Source organism: Chelon labrosus, assembly GCF_963514085.1.
Source record: "Chelon labrosus genome assembly, chromosome: 8".
Classification (NCBI taxonomy): domain Eukaryota; kingdom Metazoa; phylum Chordata; class Actinopteri; order Mugiliformes; family Mugilidae; genus Chelon; species Chelon labrosus.
Window position 1 is genome coordinate 3,510,422 of NC_140358.1, and position 23,682 is coordinate 3,534,103.

At 39.4% G+C, this 23,682-nt stretch overlaps 2 protein-coding genes across 2 annotated transcripts; one reads left to right on the forward strand and one right to left on the reverse strand.

Moving 5' to 3' along the window:
• The first annotated feature begins 631 nt into the window (after positions 1-631).
• ppid (peptidylprolyl isomerase D) lies at positions 632-6,252 on the forward strand. Its single transcript, XM_084550084.1, has 10 exons — positions 632-802; positions 1,413-1,553; positions 1,906-2,012; positions 2,474-2,662; positions 3,158-3,280; positions 3,824-3,930; positions 4,138-4,279; positions 4,506-4,592; positions 4,912-4,954; positions 5,631-6,252. Exons 1-10 carry the CDS (start codon positions 718-720, stop codon positions 5,717-5,719), a joined length of 1,113 nt encoding a protein of 370 aa, XP_084406210.1. The 5' UTR covers positions 632-717; the 3' UTR covers positions 5,720-6,252.
• Positions 6,139-20,122, reverse strand: etfdh (electron transfer flavoprotein dehydrogenase). Its single transcript, XM_084550083.1, has 13 exons — positions 19,935-20,122; positions 19,014-19,172; positions 17,681-17,910; positions 17,179-17,260; positions 16,302-16,420; positions 14,693-14,770; positions 13,089-13,235; positions 12,767-12,907; positions 11,862-12,005; positions 10,548-10,716; positions 9,107-9,289; positions 8,570-8,791; positions 6,139-6,791 (listed from the first exon to the last, which is right to left on the reverse strand). Exons 1-13 carry the CDS (start codon positions 19,960-19,962, stop codon positions 6,628-6,630), a joined length of 1,866 nt encoding a protein of 621 aa, XP_084406209.1. The 5' UTR covers positions 19,963-20,122; the 3' UTR covers positions 6,139-6,627.
• Between the last annotated feature and the right edge of the window lie 3,560 nt (positions 20,123-23,682).

Sequence of the window (23,682 nt, forward strand, 5' to 3'; positions counted from 1 at the left end):
CCAGCTCTACAAAGACAATAAAATCATCTCACAAAAGGTTACCTGAGACAAATACCCTTCCTAGGATGTGCTATGGATCAATAAACAACGCAATTAAGTGGCTTTTCCTACTGTGACATGTAATAATTTACAGAGTGGAAAAGAGGGCACATTAACTGGACTTCTTTATGGAAAAATTGGACATTTACAATTTGTCATGTAATTAATTTGCTGGGTGGCCTTAAAACAAAAAGGTTTTATCTACTTATTTTATCCAGACACACTCTCTCAAATAATTTTCAAGAAAATATTTTTTATTTTTATTGCTTTTGTGTGTCCTTTCAAATAATATTATATTATAAATAACATATTCAGTGATTTAAGTTTTATTTGACTTTTATACTTTAACTTGAATTTTATTTTGTAAATGACCGGAATAATTCGCACATTCATTACAATTATGCTTCGATAATACCTTGACTTTGAGGCTCCGTAGCTGTTATTAAAGTTCGTATATTTGGACTTTTCAAATATTAATATAATATATAATATATATTATTTTGTTACCGTTTAAAAATGTCTAAAAACAGCACAAAAGACGTGTCGGCAGTTGGGGTTTATTTTGAAGTCTCTAAGCGGAAGTCGTTATTTCCTTTGCATTCCATTCATAAACCTGCTCCAGTGCACCGGCCGGGTTCCAGCTAGCTTAGCAAGAACAAGTGTCGATTTGTCCTCGATATGTCTAACTCAGCACCGTCCGACAAACCTTCAAACCCCGAAAACCCACGCGTCTTCTTCGATGTAGACGTTGGTGGGGAAAAAGGTCGGGGCATTTTGACGTTTTATGACGGCTAGCAGCTGTGTGCGGCCACTTTAACCGTTAGCCTTGCTAGCTTAGCATCAACCCGGCGCGTTCAAGGGATTTCTGGAAACTGATTTATGTGCTTCATGCTGGGGAACTGACAATTTAGGAATAAACCGTGTTGTAAATCGGGAGATATGCGTGTTTTTAAAAGCTTGTTTAGATATATAGTGAGCTAGCTGTGAGTTAGATGGATGCTAGTTGAAGATTGACATATGAATGCAGGAACCACGTGTGGTTGTTTTGTCAAAGAACTATAAATGTGTGTATGCCCAGTCTTACCTGTACTGTCAAACCACTAGAGCATTTGGCAATCACATATGAGTGGGTCACTTAACACTTAAACAAGACCATTTAACTGGGTGCTGATAAAATGCTGAAAACCTGAATATTCAGTTTCACTTTATTTCTAGTTTATTAAAGATAATAATCAACTGTATTGGTATGTCCTGTCTTGAATCAACGTGATAACCTGTTCCAGACTATTCTCAGTATTGTAGGTGGCTCAGTTAGTCAAGATCACTGGTAACTGAACTTGTGCAGTAATTATTCAACTGTTTTCTGTCCCCAGCCGGCCGGATTGTTCTGGAGCTGTTTGCTGATATCACCCCCAAGACTGCTGAAAACTTCCGGGCACTCTGCACCGGAGAGAAAGGCATCGGCAAATCGACTGGGAAGCCGTTGCACTTCAAAGGATGCCCGTTCCACAGAAGTAAATAACCCTCACATCTGCATCTAATGTGTCATTTGAGGGGTTGTAAGGGTACCGTGAAGTGGAATAGCTGTAGTTCATAGTTAAATAGTTCAAAGGACGTCCGGTTGAGTTTGGAGAATCTGTGTGGTTACTTGGATGCTGACTTTCACTTCAGATGGTACTGCTCTGGCGTGTGTGTTCATGTGATTACATATGCAAAGTCATCGTTCAAAGCCGTGTCACGATGAAGGGCGCCGAGCATTTGTATATTTCTAAGTTGAAATCTACAGAAATTAAAACATAAAGAATAAAATTATAGTGTGTCAGGCTTGATCAAAGCCATTTAAATGCAAATCTTTTTTTTTTGCAGTCATCAAGAAGTTCATGCTCCAAGGAGGAGACTTCTCTAACCATAATGGCACAGGAGGTGAGAGCATCTACGGGGAGAAGTTTGAGGATGAAAACTTCCACTACAAGGTAAACTAGCTCCAGACCTTCAAATGTATGACTTTACTAAAAGTCACTTTGAAATGATTCCCGTGGTTTTCTTCTTCTTTTTGATCCTGTTTACAGTTTTTACTGATGGGAGTTACTTTTCCACCAAACATAGGCTTCAAATAAAAGTAAAGGGAGACGTATTCAGTGTCTCCCACTGTTTGGAACAAACATGTGCAGAAAGAATGTATTTCTTCCATCCAGAGAAATTCTGATCATGTGTTTACCTGGTGGTTATTAGGCACTAATGTTATCAGGCCTATCTGTTTTGATTGAGGTAGTTAAATGAGGCAGTTCTTCTTCTGATTGGGCCAGTGTTCACGTCGACTCATTTTGTTAAAAAGAATAAATATGCCTTCACTGTGATTGTTAAAAAACAAACAACGTAAACCAACTTTGAATCGCACTGATTTACTCCTGTCATTTGGTTCGTCTCCCTGTAGCATGACAAAGTGGGTTTGCTGAGCATGGCCAACGCTGGGCCAAACACCAACGGCTCACAGTTCTTCATCACCACCGTCCCTACGCCGCACTTAGACGGGAAGCACGTGGTCTTTGGACAAGTGTTAAAAGGGATGGGAATTGTGAAAATGCTGGAGACCATTGACACCAAGGAGGACGCCCCTGTAAAGGTAAATGTTTCTCAAAGCTCATTAGTTTGTATCCAGTTAACACCCACTCTCAGATAGATGTCATTCTTGACCGAAACATTAGCACAGTAAATTTAGTACATCAGATGAGGAAGAGGCTGAATCATTGAGTTACAGTAAGAAGCAAAATGAAGTAACTCCATACGGGAATAGAAACAGTACGTCATTGTTTTCATGTACTAGTATTTCACCTGATTACACCACACTGTAGCAGCTGCAGCATTTCTGTTTTCATCATCCTCTGAGTCGTAATGAGGTGATAATTTAAGTGGAACAGTGCAAACAGCTGCTGTCTTACACCTTTAAAAAATGAATGACCCAAATAAGTTATTTACAGATGCTGCAACTCACTTTGCCTGTTGATTGTGTCAGTTGACGTGTTGAGAAAACAAATAATTGCTTTAGACCTAAAAGAAGTGTCTGAGCGATAAATGACTCCTTTCGATCTAAAGTGTCTGCTAACGTGTGCCTCTGCAGCCCTGCATCATAGCCGACTGCGGCGAGCACAAGGACGGGGACAGCTGGGGCTCAGCAACCAGCGATGGAACAGGAGATGCCCACCCAGACTTCCCCGAGGACTCTGACATCGACTTTAAAGATGTAAGTATCAGCGAGGACTTTGATCTTCAAGGACACGGATTAGCTCTGGCAGATAGCATCAGACTGCTCCGCAAGGGCCGGCGTGACATTTTTGGAAATATGCTTGTATGCTGCCTTATCCAAAGTCAGCGGGCAATTGCAATATCCACATCCAGGACGCATTTAGCCTTGTAAACACTGGGAGCAGCAAATATAAACTAACATATTCAAGGGCTTGTCCTCGTAATAAGGGATGACGGATTATTGCAGACATTTTGGATGTGCTCTGTTTTACTTTGAAATAAAGTGGTTAGGATAACTAGTCTGGATAAATCCTCTGAGCAATTTGGTTTCTTGCCCAGTAATGTCTCCTTGTTCCCAGTCTCAGTCTATGCTCTGAGCAATGTTAATATAAATTATGGTTAAAGCTGCAGAAATAAGGTCAAAGTGGTAAAAAATACTAAATTCTGTGAACGTGTTTTTCTCATCAGCTGTAATGTTTTCACAGTGAAAGAAATCAAACTGAAATCTCTGAGGTAATTTACAACTCTGTTTTCCTTTCAGGTTGACAAAGTTCTGGCTGTCGCTGAAGACGTGAAGAATATTGGAAACAGCCTTTTTAAGAATCAAGACTGGAATGGAGCTGTAAACAAATATAGTAAAGCCCTCAGGTAATAAGCACAGCGTGCGAGAGTCACTGCGTTTGTCGTTTTCTCTCAGTCACCTTCATTTAGTGAGAAAACAACCGTGAAACGAATCACTTTAGACCATCCACGTAAATTGAATAAGTATCACTCCCAGAATCTGAAATGGACTTAAACCGGCAAGAGCTGCTTGATGCCTGTGGTGGTGTTTGACAGGCGTGTTAACTCCTGCAGGTACTTGGAGGTGAGTGGAGAGCTACTGGAGGAAGAGGCGCAGCAGAAGCTGGAGCCCACAGCCCTCAGTTGCTTCCTCAACACTGCAGCCTGCAAACTGAAAATGCAGCTGTGGCAGGACGCTCTGGACAGCTGCAATGAGGTGAGCCGGAACAAAGCAGACTGTCCTGCAGAACTATCAGGGTTTGCAGCAAATGTCCTCCCTCTAATGTCAATACTATTTGTACAGTAAATATATGTCACCACCAACTGCCGGTTAAGACTAGAAGCAACTAGACTGGTTCTACGTACCAGCCTCTTTCTCATACATAAAAAAAAGAAAAACATTCGGGGACAGTTGGATTTAATTTCTTTTTTTTGTCTTCCAGGCTCTGGAGCTGAACCAGGAAAACACCAAGGCACTTTTCCGCAGGGCCCAGGCCTGGCAGGGGTTAAAGGAATACAGCCAAGCCATGGTAACATCCTCAAAGAAGAATAAGAAGTTTCATTGTCATTGTCTGGTGAAAAACAACGAAATGCAGAAAGCACCTCTGTCTCTTAAGTGTCTGTTGGTAAATTAAATTATCTAAGACTAGAAGCCTTTGTGTGTCTCAGCAGCTAAAATGGACACATTATTTCTATATATGGGCCGTGTTCTCCTTGGTTTTTAGAGTATCACCAATGCAAAATTTGTGGAAGAGAAACTAGAAAAAAAAAAATCATTGTTAATGACATGTTGTTGCCCTGAATGAAATCTGATATACCAAACTATTTCCTGTGCCTCTTTCTTGGCAGATTGATTTGAGGAAAGCTCAGGGAATAGCATCAGAAGATAAAGGTGAGGTTTCTTGAGATTTTTGTTGTTGGCGTGTTCAGGTTTTACCCAGAGCCCTGCAAATTTAACTATTTGCATAATAATTTAACATTTTATGCATATTTGCATGCTTTATTCAAACTCTGCATGCAAGCTAATGAGGGGGGAAAATAGAGAGAAATGCGCGTTCTTTCATGTAATGTTTGATGTTCTTCCTTATTGGCCCTACTGGGGAAGTCCAAGTGAGTAAGTTAACCACAAAAGGTCTGTTTTGTTTAGCTAATAAGGTGCCAGCTGTAAAACCGTCCATACTTTGGGAGGAAATTCCTACACTCCCAATCTGTAAAAGCGAGTGAGTGTACTGGGTGGGATCGGGCTTCCTGCAAATCTGAAGCCATTCTCTGCTTTTTGACAATGTTCCTCTGCTCTTTTGATATTTTAAGCTGCAGTTTATTGGCTGCAGGCGAGGAGATAAGAGCTATCAGTGTGCCTCTTGCTCTCCCTGTGCCTTCTAGAGCGGGCTGTCTTTAAGTAAAATTCAGTGTGCAGAACAAAAAAAAGCCAAAATGTGACAAAGTGGACTAGAAACAATGTTTAAATATTAATATGTCAAGGTAAAATATTCATTACGAACTAGAAAAAGAAAAAGGGTTATTTGACATTTGGCTCTCTCATTGACATCCTTGGTTTCTTTTCACAGCTATCAGCAATGAAATGAAGAGAGTCCACCTTAAAATTCAAGAGGAGAAGGAGAAAGAAAAGAAAATCTATGCCAAAATGTTTGCGTGAACCTAAACGATAACTCATTGCGTCATGATCAATATCCTATAGTGTGGAACCTGCACGTAAGATAAGGAGTCTGTAACTGGGTGGAAAATGTGCTGTATTTTGATTTGGACTGGTCCCCTAATGCTTTCCAGGGGGCACATTTCTCACTGTGTTCTTAGGAAAGAGTAACTATCGTAAGCTTTGACCTGTTTGCATTTTAACAAGTGTCCTCACTGTAATTTGTTGAGCGTTAGACTGATGCATGGCTGACTGACTGTGCTGAATAATAGGCTGGTGTTTTGGGGTTTCTAAAAAGACAAGCAAAGTTGTTTATGTTGCATCATTTCACAAAAGGGATTTTGATACAGTATCCTCAGCCTCAGAGAACATCCATTTGTTTTTATGTATGTTTTTTTTACAGCAGTCAATAAAGCCAAACGTAACCATCAAGTGTTCTTTATTCGTTGCTCTGGTATCATCATATATATGTACAATACTGTGTGGATTAAAAGCTGTCAAAATGTGCTGCAAAAATAAACCGTAATTTAAGAGTTTGTTCAGTGACATATGTTAAAGGACATGAAGTATTACAGTTGTAGCTTCTTAAAAGCAAAAGCCACATTTAAACTTTATTAAAATGCCCCCATGGCAGTCATGACACACAAAACTGCACATTTCAACTTGGTCTTGTATTTCTATTTTATTTTTTTGTTTCATTGCTTGTAATCTCAATACCCCACTGTATAATTAAAGAATTAACTTCTATCACAAAATGCAGTTTTATGTTTAATATTCCATTTTTTTTGTACCCTCAAACAGTTACATCATTTGCCATACACTGTCAAGTACCGTAACCCTGAATGTGGCAAGCTGAATTTATCTTTCAAGACAACGGGCTGAAAAACTAAACTAAACTAAACAACAAACATTTACATTCCGTTGTAGGCTGGTCCTCCGCCGCCCTCGGGCACTACCCAGTTAATGTTCTGGCTTGGGTCCTTGATATCGCAGGTCTTGCAGTGGACACAGTTCTGAGCGTTTATCTGTAACCTCATCCCGTCTCCTGTTTCCAAGGGAACGTACTCGTACACACCTGGGAGGGAGGGGTGAGACAATGTAAAGTAAACACAGAAATTGCGACGTGAAATAGTTCTAATAGAAACAGTTCCCTGCAATAGACTGGCGACCTGTCCAGGGTGTACCCCGCCTCTTGCAGGGTTTGTCCTTAAAAGACAAACAAAGCTACACTGTCTACAGTGGGATTTATCAAATAAGGAATAATATACCACCACAGGCTCCTGTATGAACGATTAGTAACCTACTAAAACTGTTTTGGCACCAATAACATAGTAATAGGGCTTAACACTACAGACGACTGAAGAAATGCAGCCTCACATGGACAATTAAGAGATACACTGATCAGGCATAACATAAACACTGACAGGACCATCTTGTGACAATTCAATGTTCTACTGGGAAACCTTTGGACCTGGCATTCATGTGGATGTTACTTAGACATGTAGCACCCACCTAGACCAGACCAGACACCCCCACCCCATAGCAATGACACTCCTTGATGGCAGCACCCAGTAGGATGCAGCCTGACACAGACACACACACACAAAAATGATTTAAGAACTTCTCAAAAAAACATGAAAGTTTCCCAGCAGAACACTGAATTGTCACAAGGTGGTCAATGTTATTAACTTCTCCTGTCAGTGGTTTTAATGTTGTGGCTCATCGGTGTATATTTCCATGTTGGGCCAGCCAAAAATTGCACAGGGTATACCTGTCTCCTAGCTGTCAGAATTGTCTGCTGCCATCACAATTTATCCATTCCTGGATAAAGTGTTGAATTCTTCAGCACACAATGCCATTCCCATGTTCATAAAAGATATTAACCTAGCAGCCCCAAAGCTGCAGTGTATAGAAAGATATGACTTAATTGCTGGCCTACTTTACCAAATCCTCCCTGCTTTTTTTTTTTTTTTCCTTTTAACTCGCCTCAGTGGGGCACCAAGAGCACAGCTGTCGTGCTGCACGGACCACACATCATTAAGTTGCAAAGTTTCCAGAGAGAGACAGAATAACGAATTTAGCTGCACCAAAAATGAGATAAACACAACAAATAACCCCAGACTGGAAAGCCTGGCTGTCTTAATAACCACATACTCTCATACACAAACATTACTGACAACAGTGGTGTCACATTTGTAGGAAAGTTGCACTAAAATGTTGGTTTAAGCAAAGGTTGTGGCATGAAAAAATAAAAAGGAAATGGATGCGTTTACTCCTTTATTGCAGTTCAGTTGTTTGCTACACAGAGTACCTGAAATGTCTTTTTTTTTTCATTTTTTTTTTTTCAAATAAACTACTTTTTATAGTTATAAAAATCTTCGAGTAGCAAACCCATGTCAACCTCATTTGTTAACTGTAGTACTGTAGCAATAAGACACAAGCGGGTCAAGAGAAAACTAACAGAGCAGTTGTGATAATGAATCAATCATTTAAGACTTGCAGTAGCACCAAGCAGTCGCTTGTTTCAGCTTCTCAAATGTCAGTATTAGGCGTTTTCAAAGCCAGGTTTGTCATGAAAATTTACTGTAAAGATGATCAAAATGGTTAGATTCGTCTCCTATCAATTGATTAATTGACAAAATTATTTTAATTCACCCCACTTAGTTAGAATATCACAGGATATCGACTTGACACTCCTTTCTCTGAATATACTACTTGTATGCCGTGTCAATCTGTATATTCAACAAAGCACAGAATTCACTTTCTAACAATGGTCTATGGAAAAGAGGAACTCTTCTCTGCACTCAGATAGATTGTGTCTATTGTACTCTTCACACTCCATTACGGTGTTACCTGCGGGGCAGAAGCGTTGCTCAGGTCCATCGTAAATGGCCAAGTTCCTAGCGACAGGGACGCTGTCATCTTTCAAGGTCAGGTGGGGGGGCTGGTCCCCCTCGTGGTTGGTGCCGCTCAGAGCCACAGAGGACAGCAGGTCAAAGCTTATCTTGCCGTCGGGCTTGGGGTATTCGATTGGCGTACAATCTTTAGCAGGCTTCAGCTGGTTTGCATCAAGGCCTGAAAAAGATGGAGCACAGCAGGTTGTGAAATGTTGTTTTTCTATGCTCCAATAAGGTGAACTTAGACCTCAGTTACACAGAATACTGGCACTGAACAGTCTGTTCAGTTTAGTCTGCAGGAACACAACTATACTGCTCCATTGTTTATTCAGCTAAGGTTATGAACATTACATTATTACTTATGTTGTACAACAATGTTGTTTTTATTCACATCGTCGACCTTCGATTTTTTTATTTTTTTTTTATCATAATAGTAACTCTCAACCATGGATTTTAAATGCTGTTGCTTCTGAGACACACACAAAGCACTTACCACAGTGTTTGAGTGTCCAAGGCTCTTTTCCTCTGAGGATCCAGTAGAAGATTCCAGTGTAGACCATGCCACCATAGAGGCCAAAGTAATTGTGGAAGGATGGCCTGATGTTCCTCACCGAGTACAGCTCCTTCCACACCCACGAATTCTTCAAGGCCTCTGCATACTCGGGTACATTGAGTCCTAAGCAAATTAAATAATGATAAATCAAAACTTGGGTTACTTCTTATCTGCTTTGCTTTTCTTTGTGTGTGCAATGTTTCTTTTACTTCACATTTATGGAATAAAGCCTCAATTAGTCCTGACCTTCAAGAAGATGACATATTTCATTTTCAACATATTACAAGGATTATAGCTTTTTCAGTTCCTTTCATTTCAAGGATTCAAGGATTCAAGGATTCTTTATTGTCATTTCAGCACATGTTGGTACATGGGATGGAACGAAATTTGTTTCTCTGGTCCCGATTCAAGCCATAAGTGAAAAGTATAAATACAGAATAAAATTAGCTATAAAAATATAGTACAAAAATAGCAAAAAGTGTATACATATTGGCAGCATAAAAAGTGTCAGCACTGTAATAACTGGAGATTAACTGCAATGAATGACACAGTAATATCCAGTCCTGTACCATTGATTTCCTTTCCTTTCCTAGTTTAGTCCCTTTCAAAAATATCACAATTATGTCTACGGACTTTGCTTATCAACTAAACAGCTCCTGGTAAAAGTTTTTAATGTTTTGAGCTGTACAATTTAATCTAGACTGACCTAAATTGGTCAGGCAGGCAATACCATTTGCAGAAACAAAGTAAAACAGGTGAACTAATGAGTTTGCACTTTTTCAAAACTGCCAACATGTTTCTGTCATTCTTCTTTTATGCTATAAAGAATTGTCAAAATTGTCATTGGATAAAAACTTGAACCATAATAAATGACTTTAATAACTAAGTCATCATTGCTTCAAGGAGAAATCACACTCTGCTGTCAACTCAAGTATGTGAGAAACTGTATTTCATCTCCCCACTTCGTAGGCTGAACCTGTCACATGTCCTTCTCAAAGCAGGCTGTCCTATCTGACAATGAGTTATGACTCTTGAAACTGTTCCCATTGGCATTTTTATTGACACGGTGGTTCCTTGATTGATGTACCTGCATTTTGAGCACAAAGCACGCTTACCCAGAGGTCCTCTCTGAGTTGTCTCATGCCGGAAAAACTTATAAGAGTTTATTGCCTCACCTTTCATAGCTGCTGCCTGCCATTCAAACTGGTTTAACACAAGATTTGTTTGTGAAACTTTAAAATGAAAATCTCCCTACCGTGGTGTGTATCCAGTTTAGAGTGTTAATTTAACTGAGTGAGCTTTAACGGGATAAGTTCTCTGAAACGATATACAAACAGCTCCGGGTGATACAATTATAATTATTGCTTGTTATATTCTATACCTGCCGTCTCAGAGTCCAAGTTCTCAGCTGTGACTTTGGGGAAAATGGCCTCAGCAGCCAGCATGCCACTCTTCATTGCTGTGTGGGTTCCTTTGATCTTTGGGACGTTCATGAAACCAGGGCTGCAGCCAATCAGCAGCCCTCCAGGGAAAGTCAGCTTTGGGATAGACTGGAGAGGAAGAGAGAAGAGCTCATTTTGAACTTCTCTTGTGTACAATTTACTGAGACCTTAAACTTTTGAGTGAATCTTATGAAACCAATCTTTGCTCTGTCAGCTGTATCCTGTTATTATGTCCATAATTCCACAACATCTGGGACACAACGGTGCAGAAAGGTTTATTTATAATGCATTTTTATTTCATCAATAATTTTCACATCACACATTATCTAGGGGAATTACGTGAGCCTCAGTTTACAATGTATCCAGGAATTTATTGTATTTTCTGCCTCTTATCCAAGTCTAGGTAACAGTGGCAACAGGTCGAGCAAGGTTGCCTCAACACCCTACTCCCCAGCCATGTCCTCCAGCTGTTCCCGGGAATTTCCTGAGGTGTTCTTAGCCCAGGTGGAATATATATCACTCCCTAGCATGCTCTGGGTCTGCTACAGAGTCTTCTCCCAGAAGGAGAAGTTTGGAAAACCTCCACAGGGAGGCATTCAAAGCCTCCAACTTCCTGAATTGGCCTTTATATATGATTTTGAAGATATTTACACACAAATAACAGCACTTCATTAGTACCAGCCAAATGTTGTTATTAAGGAGATTTAGTCAATAGATAGATCAAATGAAATTATCCAATATTTTTCTATAAAAATACACTAATTATAAACATAAGACTGTTTGAGGCATTTGTAACAAACACAGAACAGAAAAATCTAATCAGCCATGTTATAGGATTACAAATCCATTTGATGTGTTCAGTAAATAACCTCAACATGGCAATTCATCAGTTGAACTGAGAGCATTTCATTAAAGTTACTTTAATTGTTTCTGCTATTATTCATTAATTTTAATATAGCATCATTCATTTGTTTGCTCACTACATTTGACTCTGTATTCACCATTCTCCTGATGCATTTAATTAAATGCAAATTAATAGACTTAAACAAACCCTGTTTAATGTAGTCAGTCTATGTTGTGATTTCCCCAGTGACATAACTGTATTCACACTTGGTCAGTTTTTGAGTCCTGTTTCTTAGAATATATGACGTAACAAATGCTAACAACAGATGAGTGTGATCAGCATGTTTAATGTATTGTTAATAATACTGTTTTCCTTATTAATAATGAAAACGTGAAGTGAACTCACATACCTGATATCCTCCCTCATTCAGGGCCCTGGCTCCATAAGCAATCCTGTTGCCTCCTTCTAGCGTGGGCGCTACAAAGGGATGGTGTTTCCAGCGCTGGAACTCTCTGAAAGGGCTCAGGTATGGGTTGGAGTAGTCTAGCCCAACCTGGGGGGGGGGGGTCAGTTTAATCAGAATAACTTCAAACAGAGGAAAAAAAAAAAGAGGCTAAGAAAAAGAAAGGTGTGTAAAGAATCCAAATAGCTGTAGTGTTGCATTAAAATCGATCAACTTCTTCTGTGACTGTCCTCTGGACTCGTTTGTACTTGACTGCCAAAATTCGTTGTTTGGACAAAAAAGGACTTAGTCATGAAGGTAAAACCTGCCATGGATTTATGGATTTGTTGAGGTCAAAGTTGGATAATTCACCAACTGTCCTTCAGTGCTAAAATTGACAGAACTGAACAGAGATATTTATCAGTGGAGAAGGTATTTCACCAGTGTTTGCCAGAAACAGGGAATCCAACTGTCCCAATCTATGTGAGCAGAATGGCAGAGATACAGTATAAGGAAGGACATTTGGCTGCAATCACTGCCAACAGTACTTTCCATTCATTTATTTTTGGAAGTTTACTTGCAAAATGTCCTTAAAGGGTGTTCTGTCCCATGTATAACAGATGCAACACAGTGAAATCATACAAAATAAATATGAAATAGGGTATTTTCATTTATTTCTGGCTCTACAATATGAACAATATAAACTAATAACATAAAATTGCCCACACTTGCTTATTTTTTCAGGGGGTCAGTAGTTATCCTGAGGTTGTTTTTTGCCTCCATAATGTTAAGCAATATACCACCTATTTATACATCAGCAAAATGTATAAACTGATACACATATTTGTGTAACTATATACAATGTTACTCACGACAAAGCCCAAGGCTACAAGAGGCTCTCCTTCATTCAGGTGATATAAGAAGGATCCTCCATATGTGTGTCTGTTCAGCGGCCAACCCACAGAATGCTCCACTCTACCTGGCCTCCACTTCTTCTCATCAATCGTCCATATCTTTAAAAAAAACGGACACAACAGTTAACAAGAGCAAAACGGTAAGCAGGAAACGGAGTCAAGCACTTTTGTCCACCTCCTCTGGGATGGCCTTAACTCATTCGAGATTATAATTAATCCAGATTAAGGCGAAACAAAACTCTGCAGCATTAAACTAATGCAGAAGGTTTGCGTTATTTACCTCCTTCAAGCCAATGGCGTACGTCTGGGGAGCACAGTTCTCACGCAGGTTGAATTGCTTGTAAAGCTGCTTGGCCAAGTGTCCGTGACATCCCTCTCCAAACAACGTGACTTTAGCATGGAGCTCCATTCCCCTCTCAAAAACATCCTGGTGCCACAGAGGAACAGGATGCATAAATATATCACATGTAGGAGAAAGCAACTGAATACAACACAGACAATAGTTTCTATGGTTACAATCACTTAAGAGCTTTTTCCATACCAGGGATGTGCTATGGGGAAACACTCCAAAGAGAAGAAAGGAATTCTTTATATATTGATAATAATGAACTAAATTATATGCTACTTATATGCTACATGCAAACATTTGCCCTATATGTATTTAAAGCATATAACAGTGGAAGTCAGTTTATTTTTAAGCTTGATGTCTAAAAACTAGGTCAGTCACAATCATCAAATTAAAACAGATGCATTTCTTTGACTATATGCTTTCACCATATCCATTTCCGTTTCACCCATCTCAATATATAGACACAGATGAATAGAAAAAATTTTACCAATTATCCAAAAATGATCAGGATCTTGTTTAAATATTGCAATGTGGGGAATGCATGTGTTCTAGGGGTGTAACAGTATTTGTATTCGTTCCACGGTGTCACGGTACGGGCGTCACGGTTCGGTACACGCGGTCATACGGCGAATACATCTGAGTGAGTAGCCAATTAAAAAAAAGAAAAAGTCGAGTCCTCACTTCAATCCAGGTGGCGGTAATGAGCCTAAAAGCTGCCAGCTTTCATTAGCCTACAGAACGTCATTAGCCTACATAAGAAGAAAAACAGACGAGAAGACAAGTAATTGAGAGTGTGGAGCATGGATGGATGTACTAAGAGAAGTGTGGAGTTGGAAGAGCCGCCGCCTTCATTTAAATCACCAGTGTGGGAACACATTGGTTTCCCGGTGCAACATAACGCCGATGGCACGCGAGTGGTGTACCGGACAAAGACTGTCTGCCACAGTGTTTTGCGGAGGTGTGGTATGTCGCTGGAAACACATCAAACATGCTAACGGACATAAGACGGCATGACCCCGATATGTCTGTCAATGGTGCGAGGAAAAAAACGTGTGTGTGCAACAAGTTAGTTTAGTTAGTTTCTCATAATGAAGTTACCAAAGTTGCCAGTTGCTACCTGACTACCTCAGTTTATCCCTACAAGAAATCGTGCTTTTTCTTTTCCTCTGTATGAACAAAATGAATGAATGGTATGAGAACCCTCCGAATGCATTTGTTTTACGTTTTATTCTGTTTTTTCCTTTTATAACAGGAGGTGGTTTTTAGTTTTTTCAGTCTATTGGTGTCTGTTCAAAATAAATGAAACAAGCTAGTCTTATACATGTGTGAGTTTTTGTTGCTTTTTTCCCCGTTGTACTGAACCCGTACTGAACCGTGACCCCCACACTGAGGTACGTACCGAACCGTGACTTGTGTGCACCGTTACACCCCTAATATGTTCCTGTTGCCCATTAGGTCTGTTTTTTATATAATATAATGTATTATATATGGCAGAATGTTCAAAGAGCTTGGATAGTATTATTAAATGAACTTACCTTTGGTGAGCCATCCTTGGCGATGCCTACATCATTGGTGGCAATTCCTTTTACACTACCATCTTCATGAAATAAAACCTTCAAAGTAACACAGATGTTATCACTTGAAGCTGAGGAGACTATAAATGCTTAACTCAAAGAACAGGAACAAACTGGGGCATGGTACTTTGTTATTACTGCTATTGCTGCTAGTGCCTACTGTACAAGCCTGTGGGGGCAGTGCTATGATCTGGGGTTGCTGCAGTTGCTCAGGTCTAGGTTCAGCAACATTATGTGCCCCAAGAATGAGGTCAGCTGATCACGCCAGGATTCATGGGGCTCAAATTGTGAAAGAGGGGTTCAGGGAGCATGAGACATCATTTTCACACATGGATTGGCCACCACAGAGTCCAGACCTTAACCCCATTGAGAATCTTTGGGATGTTCTGAGGAAGGCTTTGGTCAGTGGTCAGACTCTCCCATCATCAATACAGGATCTTGGTGAAAAATAAATGCAACACTGGATGGAAAGAAATCTTGAGACATTGCAGAAGCTTATCGAACCAGTGCCACAGAGAATGTGCGCTGCAATCAAAGTTGAAGGCGGTCCAACGAAATATTAGAGCGTGTGACATTTTTTTTTTTGGTGGCAACTTTTTTTTTGGGTCAGGCAGTGTATTTTTCATGTTTTTCTGTCTTGTAGCCATGGCTTGATTAACTGATACTGTTAACTTTCTTTCTCATGTTAATGACGTTTGTTTTCCTCTGAAATCCCGGAAGAATATTTAAATTGGACTACTTAATTAAATAAAGAGGACATTAATTGAAGTGTGAATTGAAGGCAAATGGTGGGTCGACTAAAAAACCTCACAAACAAAAGCTGAGTGAGGAGCGGATAAGGTTGCAGTCAAGATGTGGTTTAATCAGCCTCTACACACCTATGCTGATGCCGCCACACACTGTGATGAGACTCAGCATGTTGCCAAAATCTTAACACTCCTATGCAGTAGAACAGTTGCTACTAGAGATTCAATCTTGACACTTCAGTTTGATTAAGTGCCTGTTTGTTTGTTTTTTAATAATAGTAGTGGACTACTGCAGCGGTAGTTGCAGACATTGTAGTTATTGTGTGTGTCAGCATATTCACCGATCTGCCACAACCTTATGACCACCTTCCTAATATCGTGTAGGTCTCCCTTGTGCCTCTAAAACAGTCCTGACTCATCAGAAAATAGACATGGGTCTTCTGAGGGTGTCCTGTGGTGTCTGGTAACAGAATGTTTTTAGTGGGGGCCTTTAGGTCCTATCGGTTGAGGGGAGGGGCCTTTGTGGATCATCCCACAGATACTTGATCAGTTTGGGATCTAGTGAATTTGAATTTACCAAGAATTCACCAACATCAGCTAGTCATAATGAATGAAAACTGTTTTGAATATACATATGACTATGCTTGGTATAGTTTTAGTTTTAAGTTACACAGTAAATTGTCTGAAAAATAATCTCACAAAGTTTTGTAAATATCAGACCAGTGGTGACAGGACAAATGACAATTTAAGAAGCAGGGAAAAAAGGTTTTAAGTACAACTAAACTGTCATACAATACATCAAAGAAATGTGAACGAAGTCTCACCTCAGATGCAGCGTAACCAGGGTACAGCTCCACTCCAAGCTCTTCAGCCTGCTCCCCCAGCCAGCGAACGAAGTTCCCTAGCCTCACAATGTAGTTACCATGGTTCTGCATGGGCAGGCCTACAGACAATAAGAAAAATCATGTACATCCATATGGATTTATGCGGTATTTATCTTGTGAGACGGCTTGATTCTTCAAGACAGAATGCCTTTTCCTTACAGAGATGGCAAGAACCATATACCAACATGCTAACTAAGATAAAACAAGATAATCCTTTTATTAATCCCACAGTGGGGAAATTTACACAGCTTCAAAGCTCTTCAGACTGAGGCTTGCTGCGTTTCCTCTTTGCCATGCTTTTTACATGATATGGTTCACTGATCCGACTGGTTGAAGTTAGTGATAGATGGTGATAGACAGATGGTTTGTATAATCACCTGCCAAGTATTTTTTGAGTGCCAACCCTTTCACAAACACTTTCTAAAGGTGATTTCTGAGATGAGTCAGTGTAACCAACCATTCAGCATGTCAGGCTAATCAGGTATGTTCAAATAACTAAAACATAGACATTTATACAGAAAATCTGCATTCCTGGTTTAATATAGATTCTAATACAAAACATCAAATAATTTGCCTGATGGAAAGTTCAGAAAATGTTTGTAACAATTAAATAAGTTCATATCATGTCATTTACATGCTTAAACGTTCTTTTCCCCCCTAACACGGAGCAATAATTAAAAATGTGATTCTGATCTTTGACTAAATCCATGTAAATATGAATTAAACATCCCCTCCACGTGGCAGGTCCACTCTTTGTCAGGCTAGTATTGTTGCAGTGAGTGAGCATTTTCACTCAAAAACAATAAAACGTTTTTACCTGGTAACATGGGGACAGGGATTCTGTATTTCTCCGTTAAGATGCTGAACACATCTTCAGTCACTGGAGTATTCAGAGGTGCCTGAGGTAAAAAAATATTGTATGTTTATTGTATGTTGGTGGGAGTTTTGAATTTCTAACCATTTGTGTGCAACTAATAGTGATATAAAATCATTCAATTAGTGAATTGACAGTTAAATAACACTTTTATAATATGAACAAAGAAGAGAAAAGCACATATGCAAGTATATGAATATGCATGTGTTCGTATTTGTGTAGTGTGGGTGTATGGATGCTGTATGTTAATGCAATATTGTAACTAAGTATGTATCTGAGTATGTATCTGCACATATAGCATATAGCATTACTGTCACATAATGGAGCATATTATGCGGTATGCGACGACAACAACATGATGCACCTGATTTAACCATCTCTACACATCTTTGTAAACGGTCTATCCACCGAACTCACAAAGAAAGTGTCATCAAAAGATATTTACCCCTCGTTCCTTCCAGTCAGGGAAGAGCTCAAAGAGGGAACTGGGCTCCAGACAGGCCCCTGACAGAGTGTGTGCTCCAATCTGAGACGCCTTCTCCACAAGGCACACTCGCAGCTCCTTCTCATGTTCGTTGGCGAGCTGCTTCAAACGGATGGCTGCTGAAAGACCGGCAGGGCCTCCACCTACTATCACCACATCTGCCTCATCGGCAAACCTCTCCATTTCGACACCTGGATGAAGACCAAAAGAGGAAGAAATAATCAGGGAGATCTATATAACACACAAAAGAGGAAGACACTTTATTCTGGTTCAGATATTTTAGAGGTACAACTTCAGCCCAGTGTAAATAAAAATAATTATATATATATATATATATGAATTAAGCACGTTAAAATAGCCTAATTGGATCCCACAGCTCTAAACTAAAATAAGGAACAAAAAAGGTCTGCTGTAAAAAGAGATTAGACAATGACTCTGCTGACCTTTGCTCAAGTATCTCAGTACTCATTACAGCATCAACATACTGTCTCATACGTGACTAAGGGACCAGATATAGCACACTGAGAGGTCATAAAAATATCTGAAAAGGCAACAGTCAGATCTTAAAAATCTTAAATGTACAAGAGCCATAGCAAGGATGCTAAAACAGGCAGGACGTGTCCGCTTCACTTGGTTCTTGTTAAAAGACAGGTGCTTAAGAATTTTACAGTCTGGTGGAAATTAATGGATGTTTGCTAAGGGAGGAGACATTCAAGGCTAAAACACACAAAGGGGTGTGAAATTATATCAAAATACACCTAACATTAAAACATCTGACAGGAGAAGTAAATAACATTGGCCATCTTGACAATATACAATGTTCTGCTGGGAAACTTTTGGACCTGGCATTCATGTGGATGTTACTTAGACATGTACCACCCACCTACATCAGACCAGGCACCCCCACCCCATAGCAATGACACTCCTCGATGGCAGCAGCCATCCTCAGCAGGATGCAGCCTGACACAGGCACACACACACAAACGGTTTAGGAACAACTCAAAAAACATGAAGAACAGGACAAGGTGTTGACCTGGCCTCCAAATTCACTAGATCCCCTAAACCCATAGGACCCAAAGGCCCCTACTAACAACATTCTGTTACCAGACACCACGTTAGGGAGGTGGTCATAATGTTATGCCTGATCTGTCTATATATTTTTTTTTTTCATAACATTACACAGCAAATTAAAGCACAAAAATATCAGTCCTCTCAAGGGTGCCAGTGAATGCCTAGCCTTGGTTAGTCAAACAGAAACAGCCCAAGGTATTTACTGTATATTTCAGTTTCTTACCTTCCCATCTTGGATCCTTTTCTCGAGGATGGATGGTGTAGTGTGTGGTGATGCGGGGTGTTGACCCTGAACACCATGCCCTTCTGTGTATTGCTGTGTACAGCTGAGGGGAGGCATTCTCAGTCTGTATGGTTTTCAGCGCCCTTATACATCTGTGGGCTGCAAGACAGGCAAAACAACAACAACAACAACAAAAGTCCCAGTCAAGACAAGTTTAGTCTGGTGGATTATCTATACTATACTCATTTAGTTCACCTTGATTTGGTTTCCAAATTCTAAAAGACACGCAAAATAATTGGATGTAATCCCAGGCCAATAAACCCTTGCAAAAATTAGGCAGGTCACTTTGTGTGGAAAGGGGCTTACTGAAAATATAATAACCAAAGAAACAGCTATTGCAGCGGAAAAGCCAACAGCTGTCACTCTGCTATGTTTGACCAAAGTCCCTATCTTGGGCTGACCCATGCAAGCTAGCAAAAGTTTGCTTTGGCTACTGCTAAGATAAGCCCGAGCCTGGGATAAACATCCTTCTTGCATCGCTAATATTTTGGATCACTTTAAAAGCAACACATACGCATTAGAAACGTCTGTATGATCATGAAAAGTCGTGACATGACATATAACCCAGGCCAAGGGCACAGTTCAAGTGACCCATATATTGGTTCAACTTTCACCTAGATATTAGCTTGACGCTAACAGAAGTGAGCATGCTAAGCTGTGTGAGGCTAATGCTAAAGCTAGCATTTATAGAAAGACAACGCCGCATTTAGCAATAAAAATCATAATTAAAGACACTCGAGCCCCTTTTAAAACGCCAAACCACGCATTTGAAACAACAGTGCTGATGGAGGTAAGTAGCAGCCCAGTAACCGTCCACCACTACAAGCTCAGTGTTAGCTAACCTGTTATTAGCTGACATACCTTGACAGTATCTGCTAGCTGGAAACATTCTGTGTCTCACTAGCAGACAGTGGGTTCTCTTTTAAAAAAGCCGAAAGTGAAGCTGGCTTGTGCTCACTTTGGTGCCGGTGCAAAGCTTGTGTAACCCGCCCGCTGGGTAAACAAATACCGAGTCCAGCTAAGTCACATAACGCGTCTCATAACACAGACATTTGAGAGCGTCAAAAGCTGCGCTGCTGCTGCGCTGGCGTTCATGAATAGTGCGCAGGTGTAGATCTGTATACTACACTGGCTGTCAGAGCTCAAATGGTAAAGTATAGGGGTCTAACATTTTATCAAAGGCGTCTACCTGTTTTTACAGTGGTCAGTTTAATGAATCTTAATCTGCTATTTTCCACTGTTTTACTTGACATTGTTTACCGATACATTTTAAAATGTATTTGAATGTCGACAAGGCGTTTACTAGTGTGCCAGTGTAAGTACTCTAAATCTCATACTAGCCCACACAATAACCTACTTCTAGACACATTTCAGGGGCAGCTTTTATATTTTTAATCCACTTCCTCACTTTATCGGACAACAATACTTTTTGCTTTGTAAGTTGCGTTTGTATGATATTTTGTCAATTTACAAATTATGAAGCAATCCCTCTGATTATGTGATTGGCTTCTTATTGTTTGTTCCTCCTTTCACCTGTGTTTCATCATCTATTAAATTAGCATAAATTAGCTGTCAAACTTGTTCTGAGGACAGCAGTTGGGGTCAGTTGGACATTCTGTTTCTATAGCAACCACTACAGGGTCAGTTCCATCGTGCAGCCATTATTGTCTTTTTATTAGAGCCATAGACACTAATATTTAGCTGTGTTAGCTTATTGCTTATAGCTAAATGAAAATATGATCCCTCCTTTAATGTAATTCTCTTACATACATACGTACATATTCTTTTTTTATTCTAGTTTCCCTTACATTCCTTACCTTATTTATTATTTTTATCTTATTTTTTTACTGCACCTAAAAGGGGACCTCAGGCCACCTTAATTTCATTGTACCACAATGACAAATAAAGACATTCTATTCTATTCTATTCTAGTCTTATACTAAAATATGTGTACTTTCGTTGAAGCCTTCAAACTCAAGCTTTAATGCAGTTTTATTCAGATCACTTGTTATGATGTGTGCCGAGGAAGTTTGTACTTAAACGCAGAACACGCACAAAAAACGAAACAAGGAATAAATGAAAGAGTTTCTAGTTTAATGAAGAATTACCCAAGGTAGTTACATAAAGCGCTGCCATGAAAACACAAGTATAGTCCAAAAAAACAAAAGCAAGACAAAAACTCAGGAAACCAGGAACCATGAGGACTAGAACTGAAAGACTAGGAAAAAGAGGCAAATGCCATTTGTCAAATGAACAAATCTGAACAGACAACTTGAGAAAGGACCAAGGGAAATTCAGGACCACATATACACAGGTGCTGAAAGGTTAATGAGACACTGGTGAAACTACTGAGGGAGGAACACACAAGGAGAAACCAGTCACATAATCAGAGGGAAAACACAGACAGGAAGTAAAGCACGGCACAAAACATCATGGAAGAAGATTACAAAATAGAACAGGAAACGCAAGGAAAACCAAACAGGGTTACAGAAACTTTTCAAAGCTTGACCACATGAATGGAAAATAGTTCATAGGTTAATACCATCACATCACTGCACATTTGTGCATCTAAATCTATTGTAGAAGATACATTTTGCTGATGTCAATGCAGGAAAATTTGTGCAATTTAAGATAAGATAGGTTAAGGTAATCCTCTGATAATCCTTCAATCTTTCATTTTATTTTAGTAGGAAACCCTCATAACTCATGAGATTTATACACCGTTTGCTTTGGTTTAAGATATATTACTGCTATAAAATATAAGCAAGTACACCAGCAGAATTAATGTATAGTGTCCATGTTTCACTCAAGAAAAATAAAAATTCAAAAAACACTGTTTTATTCATTTTATTATAGGACACAGTCAATACAACAGTTTCAATGATAGCTGCTTATATCCCATCCTTATTAAACATGAGCCTGCAGATACTCTGACTTTACCTCAAGCAAACTCTCTGTCTGTTCACCATGTGTGATGATGCAGTGTCAACACAAACCGGCACATACAATGTATTCACAAGTTATCCTTATGATAAAGAATGAAATCTCCTCTGTGTCTTGTTTATCAAATAAACATTTACAGTGTCTGGAAAAAGTCAATCTGCATTTCGTTGATCAAAATATGCACAGAAGAGTTTCTTATTGATCGTTGTGCAAATGTCTTTACTGGATTGATCCGAGTAAAAAAATGGGTGGTGTGATGTAGGGCGTGGTAAGGGTTGGAGTCCAAGTTAAAATCGCCAGACCAGCTGGGGAGTTTCTTGTCAGGATGTAAAAAAAAAAAAAAAAAATACTCGTGTAGCTGCAAACCACACACAAAATCTTCCGTTTATATGTGTCCAAATTAAAACACATTCTTTGTTGATCATGCTCACATATCTTACATTCAGTACTTTCCAAAAGTTATTTTTTTTTGGTGACAGAGGCAACAACACACAAAAAAATTTTAATAGACAAAATGGTGAATAAAATAGCTGGCATCTTTTCCCCTCTTACGAGACAGAAGAAATCCTAAAACTTATAGAATGGACCCTTGGCGTTAAAATTAGTTATTTTCTGCAAGTAGACTGCATGTCTTGTTATCAATACGAGCAAAAGCACAGCATGAAATGTGTTCTGATGTGCCTAATTGTTCTTGGAAAGAGAAGGGCATTAAATGGGGTTGACTAACCCTCTTTTAGATCCATAGTGCCCGGGGGAGAAATTGCACAAAAACAAAACTTAAATCTACTTGATCAAAACTATTACCTGATTTCTGATGAGTCAAAACCTCCAGCAACACATTTAATAGATTTTCTCGTCACAGTGTATGCTCCCAAGTCATCCTCACTCAAAGCGCAGAGACATGTATTAAGAACTACCATGAACTTGCACAGATTAATACATTAAATCAAAGTTAAAAGAGTGGTTCTTCTCAATGTGCTTGAATATAATCTCGCTGTATCATTGCATGAGGTCTGTACTTTGAGCTGACGTACAGCTACAAATATTAAGAGAGTTTAATCTGGTATGTTATTATCTACAGAGATAGTAATATATACAGTATGAAATGTATCAAACATGTAGATATAAAAATACGTGACAGTTTTAGCACAGCCAGCAGGCACAAGAAAATACTCAACGAATCATTTTTGACAAAGACTTGCTCACAACAAATATGTAACAGCTACAACTAAACATACAGTAGACTACCATAATGACATTCCCCAGTTCAGACTGCAATGGCAGCAACCACTTTTGTTGATATTAAGCAATCTGAGCAATTTTCTTCTTTAAAAATGCTACAGTTGGCATATTCAGGACACATTCCTTTGAGGGAACAATATGTGTTATCATAATCATTTGCAACACCACAGGGACCTGGTTCTTGGAACACAGTCACATTTAATAGGTTTCAAATTCTCAACAAGGGGGAGCTATTCAGTTATTTTCAGACTTGTTGAAAGCAACACATGAAGACACAACTGTTGATGCATTTATAGCACTTGGACCACCAGGAGGCAATCAGTGTTACAACTTTGGCTCAGTTATTTTTTGTAAAGTATCATGTTTTTATGTGTGATGTTACACTGTCAGCATTTTAAACATGAGCCACCACCTTCAAGGCCAC